The sequence below is a fragment of the Vitis riparia genome, chromosome 17 (assembly GCF_004353265.1).
Source record: "Vitis riparia cultivar Riparia Gloire de Montpellier isolate 1030 chromosome 17, EGFV_Vit.rip_1.0, whole genome shotgun sequence".
Lineage (NCBI taxonomy): Eukaryota > Viridiplantae > Streptophyta > Magnoliopsida > Vitales > Vitaceae > Vitis > Vitis riparia.
In genome coordinates this window covers 18,814,911-18,828,246 of record NC_048447.1, presented here as the reverse complement: position 1 = coordinate 18,828,246, position 13,336 = coordinate 18,814,911, and the positions used below count along the sequence as shown (strand labels likewise).

General features: G+C 31.4%; 1 protein-coding gene and 1 long non-coding RNA gene across 2 annotated transcripts; one reads left to right on the top strand and one right to left on the bottom strand.

Annotated features, from left to right (window-relative positions):
• Window positions 1-3,038: 3,038 nt before the first annotated feature.
• Window positions 3,039-4,622, bottom strand: LOC117904206 (MDIS1-interacting receptor like kinase 2-like). Its single transcript, XM_034816715.1, has 3 exons — window positions 4,408-4,622; window positions 4,054-4,174; window positions 3,039-3,992 (listed from the first exon to the last, which is right to left on the bottom strand). Exons 1-3 carry the CDS (start codon window positions 4,620-4,622, stop codon window positions 3,039-3,041), a joined length of 1,290 nt encoding a protein of 429 aa, XP_034672606.1.
• A 953-nt stretch (window positions 4,623-5,575) lies between these two features.
• On the top strand, window positions 5,576-6,261 carry LOC117905151. Its single transcript, XR_004649660.1, has 2 exons — window positions 5,576-5,737; window positions 5,812-6,261. It is a non-coding gene; the product is annotated as an uncharacterized LOC117905151 (long non-coding RNA).
• The last annotated feature ends 7,075 nt before the right edge of the window (window positions 6,262-13,336 follow it).

The window sequence follows — 13,336 nt, the reverse complement described above, 5'->3', positions numbered from 1 at the left end:
TGGTGAAAATTTTGGACTCTCACTTGTATAATTAGAAAGGAAGCTTCAGGGATTTGGTATTTCTTTTTTGGCTGCTGTATGATTCTGAAAACTAAGGAACACGTTCCCTCAATTTCTTCCTCTTATGAAGTTTATGGTGGGCTAAGGTTTGCCTTGGTTGCCCTTTACTTAACAGTATATGGCCTTTTCCTTTTTTCCCCCTTTTTCCTTTATTTGCTTAACTGCTACAGGGTACAAATTTTCAGGGGTTTCCAGCTAGTTAAATCTTTTAGAATTCCCCTCATGTGATCAACTATTATGTGAAGGAATGAACCTCCACTACTCGTAGGTGCCTTGGAAGGCTCCAAGTCTATACATATCCAATGTGGAATTCTAAGAGCATATATAAATTGGAGAATTACCGGATAGGATGGGCGGGATGTAATAATTACTAGAAAGGGTCACTCATCTTAAGAATTTTCGGAAGATAAGTTTACTTTTAAATATGTTTTCTATATTATTTATAAATAAATTTGAGGTTGTCAATAGTGTGGGATGCACATATGATGATAAGTACAAGTAATCAATAGTATTAGTACCTTTCTCATGCCCAAAAAATTGTTGTTCATTTTTGAACAATCAAGGGACCATTTAAAAAATTGCTATTTTTTTTTCTTTTAAAAAAAATGAGGACTTTTTAAAAAAGCTCATAAAAAAAATATTTTTTAATATCTCATAAATAAAAACCATGTCCTGAGGTTATTGTATCATTTTATATATGGAACATATGATTAAAAGCTTTGTTATCATAATAGAATGAATAATTATTTTTCATGAGTACTCATCAATTGAATAATATATAAGTATTCAATTGAATAACACACGATTATTATATGAAATAACTCACAACTATTCATAAGGTAATATAGCATGTGAAAAAATTAAACAAAAATAAATTAAATTATGTTGTAATATATTGTAATGATAATGTATTTGTATTGTAAGTATAATGTATTTATGTCGTACTTATATTTCATTACAAAAGTAATAATTCTAAAAATGTTTATTCATGCCCTATTGGTATTAACATATCATATCAGTGTATTAATAACATTTATATGATGCATCGAAATTATTTAATAATTTTTGTATATATAAAACAACTACGAGTCTCAAGAATTCAAATTAGTATTTCATTTGGTTTCAAAAGTGATTTACAATATAAGTATGTTATGAAATATGGTATGATCATACAAAATTATCACTTTTATAAAAAATTTCAAAAATTTCCTATTAAGTTTTATTGTAATGAAAGTGTATTTATATTATAATTATAATATAATATTTAAAATATTGTAATTATATTGTATAAGTATATTATGAAATATGGTATGATCATACAAAATTATCACTTTTATAAAAACTTTCAAAATTTTCTCAATTAAGTTTTATTGTAATGAAAATGTATTTATATTGTAATTATAATATAATTTTTGTTGTACCTATATTTTATAATAAAAGTAATGATCTTCAAGATAACTTTTTATATCTCATTAATATTCAATATATCAAATGTATTAACATCATCCACTCCATTGATAAAAAAAAAAAAAAAAAATTAGATGTGAAAATTTAGAAGAAAAACACTATGCAAAGGAAAAGAAAAAGGAAAAGTTATATAAATTTTTAAAAATTATTTTATTATAAAAAATAAAAATGATTAAATATTCTCCATCATTTTTTTATTCTTTGTAGATAATCTGAATGAAAACATTAAACATTTTATCTTTGTAGAATTTAATACAAAAACATAATTTATCAATTTAAAATTAATATATATATATATATATATATATATATATATATATATATGAAAAAATCATCATTTTTGTTATATAATTATGAAACTTGTTTTTTTTCTTAATAAAATTAAAAATTAGAATAAAAATAAAATATAAAAAAAAAAACACAATAAATGATATTTTGAAATTTTTTTTTTGAAGTATTTTTGTTTTAAATATTAAATTATATTATCATTATATATAATAATTGTAACGGTTAAACCCAAAAATTTGATTTAACATTTGAATATCAATAATTATAATAAATATGGGGTCTACACACCATAAATGTCATAACAAACTAATTGAAGTGTTTTAAATGCTTTGAATTTTAAAAAGTTTTAAATAAAGGACAGTTTTGGTATTTAAATTTATTATTATGCTCCCTCAGAATTATCAAAAGAGATCACCCTTCATAGTAATTATCACGTCTTGCCCACCCATCCGCTAATTCTCCCCATATATATTAAACAACCCTCTCAAAATAAGGACTGAGATGAGCCTTTAACTACACATGGGATTTATAAGAGGTACTGAAAAAACAAAGCCATCAAGGCAAATATTATTTGAAAACCAGAAGAGCTGAAATTTAGTGATTGTACAATTTTATCATTTACTTGAACGAAATTTAGTTATGGAAAAGAAGTGGGATTTTAGTAGTGTGCAATCCCAATAACCACATCATAAGAAGCATAGTGCTATTCACACAAAACCACACTCGATTTCTTTTGGCACAAAGCCACAATTTCAAGGATTGCAAAACACACCAGGTGCTTGATGTAGAAAGAAAGACTGAAGAAACTCAAAAGGAATTACGTTGCGTTGAAGGTGCAGGAGGTTTGTAACTATGCATTATTGGTGGACTAGGTAGAGTTCCATGCAAATTATTTCTTAGCATGCTAGATTCTCTGTGATAACATCTGAGAAATAATCTGCATGGTTGGCCTGGATCGTGGGTTGGCATTTCGTTTCCCTTTCATCTTGAGTGGTAAGAGGTGGGAGTCGCGGGTCCAACATATCTTCCAGTACTGTGTTCTCCTTCTTTGGGGAAACTGATAGAGACAAGATCTGATCTCTAGGATGTGTTCCTTTGATAACTTCCAGTACTATCACTCCAAAGCTATAAACATCGGTTTTTTTCGGTCACCTTCATTGTATAAGCATGTTCTGCAAAATTAGAAGATAAATATCACATCATGGACAGGTTAGATTTCTTTGTTAATTGAGGAGTGAACAAATACCTGGTGCAACGTATCTAAATGTGCCTGCAAGTGCGTTCTGATTTGATGAGTCTAGCTTTAGAAGCTTGGCAGTGCCGAAGTCAGAAATATGAGGCTCATGTTGAGAATCCAGTAGAATATTGCTGCTTGAGTTATGCCGATGAACAATTAAGGGTAAGCAATCATGGTGCATGTAAGACAAAGCGTGAGCCATTCCTTTAATGATATTGATCCTTGTAGCCCAAACCAATTTCTTAACTGCTTCCCTGCTCAAGATTGTAGCCTGGCTACCTCTTTCAAGGTACTCGTAGACCAGAAACGAGTGTCGTGGATGTGAACAGAAACCAAGAAGTTTCACAATGTTTCGATGCTTGATTTCTGTGGGCGCCCTTACTTCCTTCAAGAAATCCCTTTGATTTGCCATATCTATATCGGATGGGTGAAGCTTCTTCACAGCTACTATATTACCTGACGGCAGCTCTGCCTTGTAAATGCTTCCATGCCCTCCCTTTCCGATGCAATACATGGGATCAAAATCCTTGGTGGCCTTTATATTCTCTCCATACATTGTTCTTCCGTCAAAAGTTGATATGGAAGAGAGATCATTCTGTACATCAACTTCTTCGATTTCTGGAGTTCTCTCTCTTCTTTCAGCAACCAAGAAAATTCCAATGAAAGCAAGAAGAAGTAGAAGTGCTCCCAAAAGAGGGAATATGATTATAAACACAATTTTGTGGCCCTTTTTGACAGCTGGTTGGCCTACTCCAGAACCCTTTTTGCAGGGTTGCAACCCTTTAACATTGCCGCACAAGCCATTGTTCACCTTTAACACCTCAATGGTAGCATCTCGAAATGCTTTGCTGTTGGGAATGGGACCCTGCAACTGATTGGAAGATATCTCAACATCCGACAAGCCACGCGTATCCTCAAAAGCCTTTGGAATGAATTTCTCCTGACAGCGAGTAGTGACTCAGATCTAACTGGGAGAGGTGACTCAGCTTACCAATCTGAACAGGAATTCTGTGGCTAAGCCTGTTATTGCTCAGGTTCAAGTAATACAAGTTCGAGCAGTCACCCAAGTTTGCTGGTATTGACCCATTTAATCGGTTTGCTGATAAGTCGAGATGATCAAGGCTGAACAGTAATCCAAATCAAATTCAAAAGGTATACTTCCAGAAAGTTGGTTATCATTCAATTTTAGCTCCAACAGAGAAGTTAAACTTCCCTTTTTTTTTTTCAGAAATTGTCCAACCAAATGTTTTGAAGAAAGATCAAGGAAGGTTAGATCAGTTGAGATTCCAAAATCTTCTGGTATGCTCCCTGTAATATTGTTCCCGGCCATCTGCAGCCTTTGTAGTTGTGGGCACCTTCCCCGGTTATGAGAGAGTTCTTCATGAAAACTGTTGTAGCTCAAATCGATGTATTCCAGGTTTGGACGGTCACCAACTACCTCAGATATATTTCCAGTGAGTTGGTTTCCCCGAACAGAGTTCTGGTTAAGTTTCTGCAAATTTTCAAGCTTTTGAGGGTGGGACCACTGAGACAGTTGTTGCTCACTGTAAAGCGCACCAGAGATCCACATTGGCAAATGCCTTCCGGAAAAGAGCCAGACAGCTGGTTTGTGTCGATATCTAGCACAACCAACTTATGACGTTTCCCAATTTCTCGAGGAATGTAACCAGAAAGTTTGTTATCACGGAGGAATAAAATTACTAAGTCGGTCAGATTACCTAGTGAAGTAGGAATGGAACCATTGAGTTGGTTTTCTGAAAGTTCTGGATCAACAAGAGACTTCAAGTTTCCTATTTCTCAAGGAATGGGGCCGGAAAGTTGATTGGCATAAGATGCAGGCGGGTTAAGCCACTGAGATCACCTAATGACGTAGGGATTGGACCTAAAAGATAGTTTTCGTAGAGGCTTAGACTTTTCAGGGATCTCAAATTTCCTATTTCTGGTGGGATTTGCCCGGAGAGTTGATTGTTGAACAGGTATAACATAACGTTTCAAGTTTCCAAAAGTGGAAGGGATGGGAGCTGTTAGATTGTGGAAGGGTTTTCCTTGATTTCTGAAAGAAGAGTGAGAACTCCAGAAATCGAAGAGGGTGATGTACAGAATGATCTCTTTGCAATATCAACTTTTGATGGAAGAGCAATGTATGAAGAGATTATAAAGGCCACCAAGGATTTTGATCCCATGTATTGCATCGGAAAGGGAGGGCATGGAAGCGTTTACAAAGCAGAGCTGTCGTCCGGTAATATTGTAGCTGTGAAAAAGCTTTACGCATCCGACATAGATATGGCAAATCAAAGGGATTTCTTCAATGAAGTAAGGGCACTGACAGAAATCAAACATCGGAACATTGTGAAACTTCTTGGTTTCTGTTCACATCCACGACACTCCTTGTTGGTCTATGAGTACCTTGAAAGAGGTATCCTAGCTGCAATGTTGAGCAGAGAAGAAGCTAAGAAATTGGGTTGGGCTACAAGGATCAATATCATTAATGGAGTGGCTCATGCTTTGTCTTACATGCACCATGATTGCTCACCCTCAATTGTTCATCGGCATATATCGAGCAACAATATTCTGCTCGATTCTCAATACGAGCCTCATATTTCTAACTCGGCACTGCCAAGCTTCTAAAGCTAGACTCATCAAATCAGAGCACACTTGCAGGCACATTCGGATACGTTGCACCAGGTATTTGTTCACTACTCAATTAACAAAGAAATCTAACTTGTCCACCACATAATATTTATCTTCTAATTTTGCAGAACATGCTTATACAATGAAGGTGACGGAAAAGACTGATGTCTATAGCTTTGGAGTGATTAGCACTGGAAGTTATCAAAGGAAGACATCCTGGAGATCAGATCTTGTCTCTATCAGTTTCCCCACCTCTCACAACCCAGGATGAAGGGGAAGTGATATCTATTATAAAACCCGGAACTGCATGCTTAAATGCCAACCCACGATCCAGGCCAACCATGCAGATTATTTCTCAGATGTGATCACAGAGAATCTATCATGCTAAGAAATAATTTGCATAGAACTCTACTTAGTCCACCAATAATGCATTATTTCGAACCTCCTACATCTTCAGCACAGTGTAATTTCTTTTGAGTTTCTTCAGTCTTTCTTTCTACATCAAGTTCCTAGTGTGATTTGTACTCATGGAAATCGTGGCTTTGTGCCCAAAGAAATCAAGTGGGGTTTTGTGTGAATAGAAGTAGATAAATCTCTGCTACTCATGCAGAAAATTCATCCATTCATCTACCAAGACTGCTACTCATGTATTTTCTAATTAACAAATTAAATATTTACATATCAAAATATATGTACAGCACTGGAAAAAAAAATATAGAGAGAGAAGAAAAGGGAAGATGAATATACCATATAAATGCAGTCCCAACTAAGCAAGCCCCAATTTCCTTGCGACTCCTCAACCCCTAAACCAAAAGTGGAGGAAAAAAAAAATCTCTCAAACAAAGAAAACAAGTATATCTACCACTTTTTATTTATATTTATATTTATTTATTATTATTATTATAATTTCTTTTGCCATATATCATATTTCTTATTGTTATTTTTCTCTTTCTTTTGATATTTCTTTTAATATGCTTATGTATTTTTTTTCCCTCTCTAATCTCTCTATATTTATTGATTTTAATTATTTTTTTAGACATATTAAACTTAAAATGATAATATATAATAAATAGTTAATAATAAAAAATTAAATAAAAACATAAATATATAATAGACAAATATGAAAATATTATTCTATAAATAATATACTTAATGATTTTAAACATTAATTATAATAATATATTTGATAGTTTAATGCTTAAATTTAAAAATTATATTTTATTTTTTAGAGGTTTATAATATAAGATTTTTTATATTAATGTTAAATAAAAGATTTATTTATTTTGTAAATCTTATCACATGTAAAAGTAAAAATATCTTTGTAATACTATTTTATTATTTATATTATTTTTATTTTTATTTTTATTTTTTCATATCAAAATCATAGTAAGTGATTGTGCTTTTATCTTTATTTTTTATTTTTTATTTTTTATTTATAGTTTTAACTTGATTGTGAATTAACTTTTTGTTTGGTTAAAAATTTTCATTTTTTAATTAACATAAAAATATAATTTTTTTTTCATACAAAAATTGTATTTAACATTTTATATTAATTTTCTCTCAATTAAATTTTCTTATATTTATTAAAATATATACATTCTTTAATAGGGTCAAATGGAGCCTTGGTTGACCATAAAAAAATGTATGTATTTTTAGACAAGAATGTACGTACTTTTCTTTTAAGAATATATGTATTTTTCTTCAAAATGTACATTTGCATTTTGGGATGGGCAAAGACATCAAATTAATTCCCAAGTTTCCCGAAATGAATATTTAGACCCAAATAGGTCCTAATGGGGTCTCAGTTGGCTTTTAAAAAAACATACGGGTAAAGTCTTGTAGGTTGAACCATAATATTTAGACCCTAATTATATAGACACATAATATTATTTTGTAAATAAATATTAATGCATTCATTACATTTCATATCATGAACACAATCACAGAGTTACCGAATGACTACAAAAGTCTTTTAGCATATGATTCGGATTTTTTCTTAATTCTATATAAAATGATACTTATGCTTTAGACCTATTAAAATTCATACGATTCTTCTAATTTCCCCACCTATCATAAGTAGGGCCTTTACCAAAACTGACCCTTGATTTATCTCAAGGGCTGTGGTTGCATGCATATGCGCATAACCTTTTGCTTTCCTAACCAAATTAATTCTTTTTGCTTCTTTTTTGTTGTTTCAGGGGGCTCCAAGGCTAATTTAGCTGACCTTGCTGTCTTTGGGGCGTTGAGACCCCTCCGTTACCTGAGATCTGGTAGAGATATGGTGGAAAACACTCGCATTGGTGAATGGTACACAAGAATGGAGAATGCTGCGGGGAGGGGGGGTCATCAAGGATTAAATCCCAGACCAGAAATCATGTTGAATTGGCAACCATGCTGTCTGCTATGGGTGGCAAAATTTTGCTTTTGCAATTCATTGATCGGAGTCAGAGGTTAAAATCATTATTATAATTTTTGGTGGAAATACCGATCAATAGTACTGAATAAACATGTTGAGGAATGTGGTATTATGATTTCCAGTAAATAATAAGCAATACTTTTAGATGATTGTTTGAGGCTTGAACTACTTGTCTGGGTTGTAATTGTCTGAAGCTTTTGCAATATGTCTTTCTCATCAGATGCGTACGTTCTTCTCCCAGTATATGGAATGGCTGAAAATATTGCCATGGAGTTTGTAAAAGCTTTAAATTTGCTAAAATACACCACACAAGTGAAAGTGCTTGATTTTTAATTTACTTTGATATTAGTCTGAAATACACATTGGTGGAAATCTTATTTTTTCATTGATCCTGGAGTCATCCCAAGACAATACAATTTGAAAACCAGAAGAACTGGAATTCAGTGATTATACAATCTTACCATTTACTTGAACAAAATTTAGTTATGGAAAGGAAGTAGGAATTCAGTAGTGTGCAATCCAAATCACCACATCAATGGAAGCAAACATGTATCTAATGCTATTCACACAAAGCCACACCTAGTTTCTTTTGGCATAAAGCCACAATTTCTATGATTACAATTTTCGCTAGGTAGTTATTGTAGAAAGAAAGACTGAAGAAACTCTAAAGGAATTACATTGTGTTGAAGATGCAGGAGGTTCGAAACCATGCATTGGTGGACGAGGTATAGTTCCATGCAAATTATTTCTTACCTTGCTAAATTCTCTGTGATAACATCTGAGAAATAATCTTCATGGTTGGCCTGGACTGTGGGTTGACATTTAAGCATGCAGTTAGCTTTATGATAGATATCACTTCCCCTTCATCTTGGGCTGTAAGAGGTGGGAGTCGCGGGTCCAACATATCTTCCAACACTATGTTCTCCTTCTGTGGGGAAACTGATAGAGACAAGATCTGATCTCCAGGATGTCTTCCTTTGATAACTTCCAGTGCTATCACTCCAAAACTATAGACATCGGTTTTTTCTGTCACCCTCATTGTATAAGCATGTTCTACAAAATTAGACGATAAATATTACAAAGTGGACATGTTAGATTTCTTTGTTAATTGAGTGAACAATACCTGGTGTAACGTATCCGAATGTGCCTGCAAGTGCGCTCTGATTTGATGAGTCTAGCTTTAGAAGCTTGGCAATGCTGAAGTCAGAAATATGAGGCTCATATTGAGAATCCAGCAGAATATTGTTACTTGATATATCTCGATGAACAATTGGGGATGAGCAATCATGGTGGGGGTGAGCAATTAATCATGGTGCATGTAAGACAGCATGAGCCACTCCTTTAATGATATTGATCCTTGTAACCCAACCCAATTTCTTAGCTTCTTCTCTGCTCAAGATTGTAGCCAGGCTACCTCTTTCAAGCTACTCATAGACCAAAAACAAGGATCGTGGATGTGAACAGAAACCAAGAAGTTTCACAATGTTTCGATGCTTGATTTCTGTCAGTGCCCTTACTTCATTGAAGAAGTCCCTTTGATTTGCCGTATCTATGTCGGATGGGTAAAGCCTTTTTCACAGCTACAATATTACCTGAGGACAGCTCTGCCTTGTAAACGCTTCCATGCCCACCTTTTCCGATGCAATACGTACATGGGATCAAAGTCCTTGGTGGCCTTTATAATCTCTTCATACATTGTTCTTCCATCAAAAGTTGATATTGAAAAGAGATCATTCTGTACATCACCTTCTTCGATTTTTGGAGTTCTCTCTTTTCTTTCAGCAATGAAGCAAAATTCCAATGAAAGCAAAAAGAAGTAGATTCAAGTGGTCGGGTGGCAATTCTTACGATGCATTCTTTATTTTATTTGGAAAAAAAATGCATTCATTAGTGGTGTGTCACTTTTGAATGGTTGGGTGGCAACTACTATAGTGTAAGTTATCTTACATTTTCGTTGTGTCCCATAAAATTATAGGACCAAGCAAACCCCTTGTATAAACACAATATCCTTATTGTGTCCTATAAAATTATGAAATCAAACAAACAAATATTCCTCATGATTATATAACCAAATATACATATACTCATCATGAGACCATATGTTTATATGATCAAACAAATAAATATCTTTTATGATTATAGGAGTAAATACAAAGACACTCATCACTGGGTAAAACAAACCCCCACATCCGGGTTGGAAATTAACTCTATATAATTTATAATGACCTATTTCTAATAGTGCAGATATTGTCCACTTTTGATTCAAAGAGAATCTCATGACTTTAAAATGTGTTTATATTATTAAAAAAAATTCATACTTATATAACATCATAAACTTTCTTCTTTATTCAATATGAGAAGATATCACAATTGTCATGAGACGAGGACAAACATGGTTTTGAGGGCTAGTCTTGTAATCCTATTATTCCTATCTTATTGATCCATGAGAACGGAGACTTGGAGAAGTCTCCCACTCCCTTTGAAGGAGCTATTATTAGGGGAAACAATGATAAGTTTTCCACTATTGAAGGCACTTGCCTGCTCTCAATTCGGAGAAAATGCACTTCTGGGTTTTGAGCTGACTGCATTGACTTGATACATGTTTGTAATAATATGGCTGAGCTGAAACTTACGATTATTATGCAGTTTTATTGTTGCCAAAACTTGTTATATATACTGGGGATGAAGATAACTTGTAATCTTTTTGTTTTATGATATCAGAAGTTTTTGTTTAGGCCCTTGATATCCATCTTAGGCTTAATTTTGGTGCTATGGATTCTTGAAAACCAAGCTGATTGTGACTACCATATATTTAGTGGATGGCCTTGTTTTTGTTGCATGTATCAGTTTTGGTGAAAATTTTGGACTATCACTTGTAGAATTAGAAAGGAAGCTTCGGGGATTTGGTATTTCTTTTCTCTGGTTTGATCAATCCATTTGAGCTCACCAAATTTGACCCTTTTGAATGGGTCACACCTCAGCTCTTCATAAGTTTATGGTGGGCCAAGATTTGCCTTGGTTCCCTTTACTTTCGAGTGTATATGTAGCCTTTTTTTTTTGTTCTAGCATGAAAAGGCTAATCACATGATCTTATTCAGTTTTTTAACTGAAAATGCTAATCACAATAGCTTCAGAATAAAGCTAACCAGGGTAAAGTTTTTACCTTAAACAAGTTTTGTAGTAGAAAACGGTACTATATGAGCCTAAAGAAGTGATCTTAATTGAAATCAGTGTTGAGCAAGTGAAGGGCGAACTTTATTTATCTATTGGCTCCAAGATCCATGCATATCAGTGGTTTGGACATTCCGATGTGGGGATTAGGTGGTGTGTTTAGGAAACTTGCCCAAAGTTGGAGGCAGTTTTTGACAGTCCCCTTCTTCAACAAAAAATTTTGTGCTGTGTTATTTTTAAGAACATTAAAAATAAGTTAAAACAAATTTTTATTTAATAAAATATCAAAGAATAATTTTAAAAGCCTTTATGAAAAACTGTTATTCATAACTGTTTGTAAATTTTGGGTCTTTACTTTCATCTTTACAATCATAGTGGTTTTTCCTTTTTATTCTTAGCAAAAGTAAATAAACTTGAAGGTTTGTTTTAGTTAAATAATTGCAAAAGAAAATTTTAGTGTGTCATATTTAATTACTTAAGTTGTTTATTTTTTAAAATGTTTTATTTCTATTAAGTATTAAAAAATATAGAAAAATCAATATATTGCTTTTGACATTTAGAAAAAGTCAAATATTTTGATTTTTTTATTTAATTAAAAAAATTTAAGAAATAAGTAATAAGTTAACAAAAAGTGAAAAAATAAATAATTTGAAATCTAAAAGCAAATTACTTTTAACAAAAAGTTAAAAAAATTGTCATCTTAATAATTAATATTTAGAAAATTTTAAAGAAAGTGAAAAAGAAAAAAATGAAGTGAAAAAAATGGATTTTAAGTTAATAAATTATTTTTATATGGTTTTTCAAACTTATTTTAATTATTCACTTTCATATAAATATTAAATAATTTAAAAATATTTAAATATTTAAATAATTTTAGTTATATTTATTTATTTATTTTATGTATTCTAATCAAACATTAAAAAACCATTTTTCTAAATATGTTTTCGTCTCTCCTTTCTTAGAAATAAGAATGATAATTAAATATGATTTTAATTTAAATTATATTTAACTTGTTGACTTAACATTTATTATCTAATTTTTAATTTTTAAGTATTAAGATTATTTATTCATAGTACTTAATTTTTTAGAATTATTAACCTCATATTATCAAGTAACAAGATTATTTGAGAGGTATAAGGAAGATAAAGGGACATGGGCTGTTCAGGTAAAAAAAAAAATTGAAATTTAGAAAAAGTTAATTTTTTTGAGCTGTTATTCTAAGTTTTTTTTTTTTTTTCGTTTTAATAGGTTTGATAGATTTTATGATTGGACTCCATAATTTCCCTTTGGTCCTTTTCATTTTTTAAAATATTTTTGGCCCCTTTTCAACCAGGCTTTTATTTGAGAATTCCACAAGCCCATTTTCACTGAGTTTAGCTCACTCTATTTAACCCAAATTTTAAGGCCCATTATACACACTCACTTTGTAAGATTGAATCCCAGCCATTGATCTTATATTGAAACCCTACCCCTGAGGTATGTTTAGTATAATAAGAATAGGATATATATATATATATATATATATATAATATCATTTGGTAGGATATGATAGATACTTATATTTTTTGAGAAATATGATATTTTTGAATATTATCTCTAAATAGTGTAAAGGATTATATTCAATGAACTATATCTTATATTATATTTATAAATTTTATAAAATGAATTAATTAATTAATTAATTAATTAATTAATTATTTTAATTATTTAATATCTATTTAAATAAATGTTATATTGCATCTTAATATTTGTTACTAAAAAAATATGAAATATCACATGTTTATTATTTTTTGAAAATTGTTCTACAATTTATAATTTAATAGTAAATTGTAATTTTATAATTAAACTATTTAAGATTTATAAATAAAAAATATTATATTATACAATTAAATATACTGAGCAATTTGTATTTTACTGTATATTTTATACTTATTTTTCACTTAATTTTCAGTCAAATAAATAATACTTAAATTGTTGTTAATGACATTTAAGACAAATTTAATGCTAAACTAGATCCATCTCATGCTTGTTAGGTTATCGTTGGGGAATTAAACATCCTTATTTTG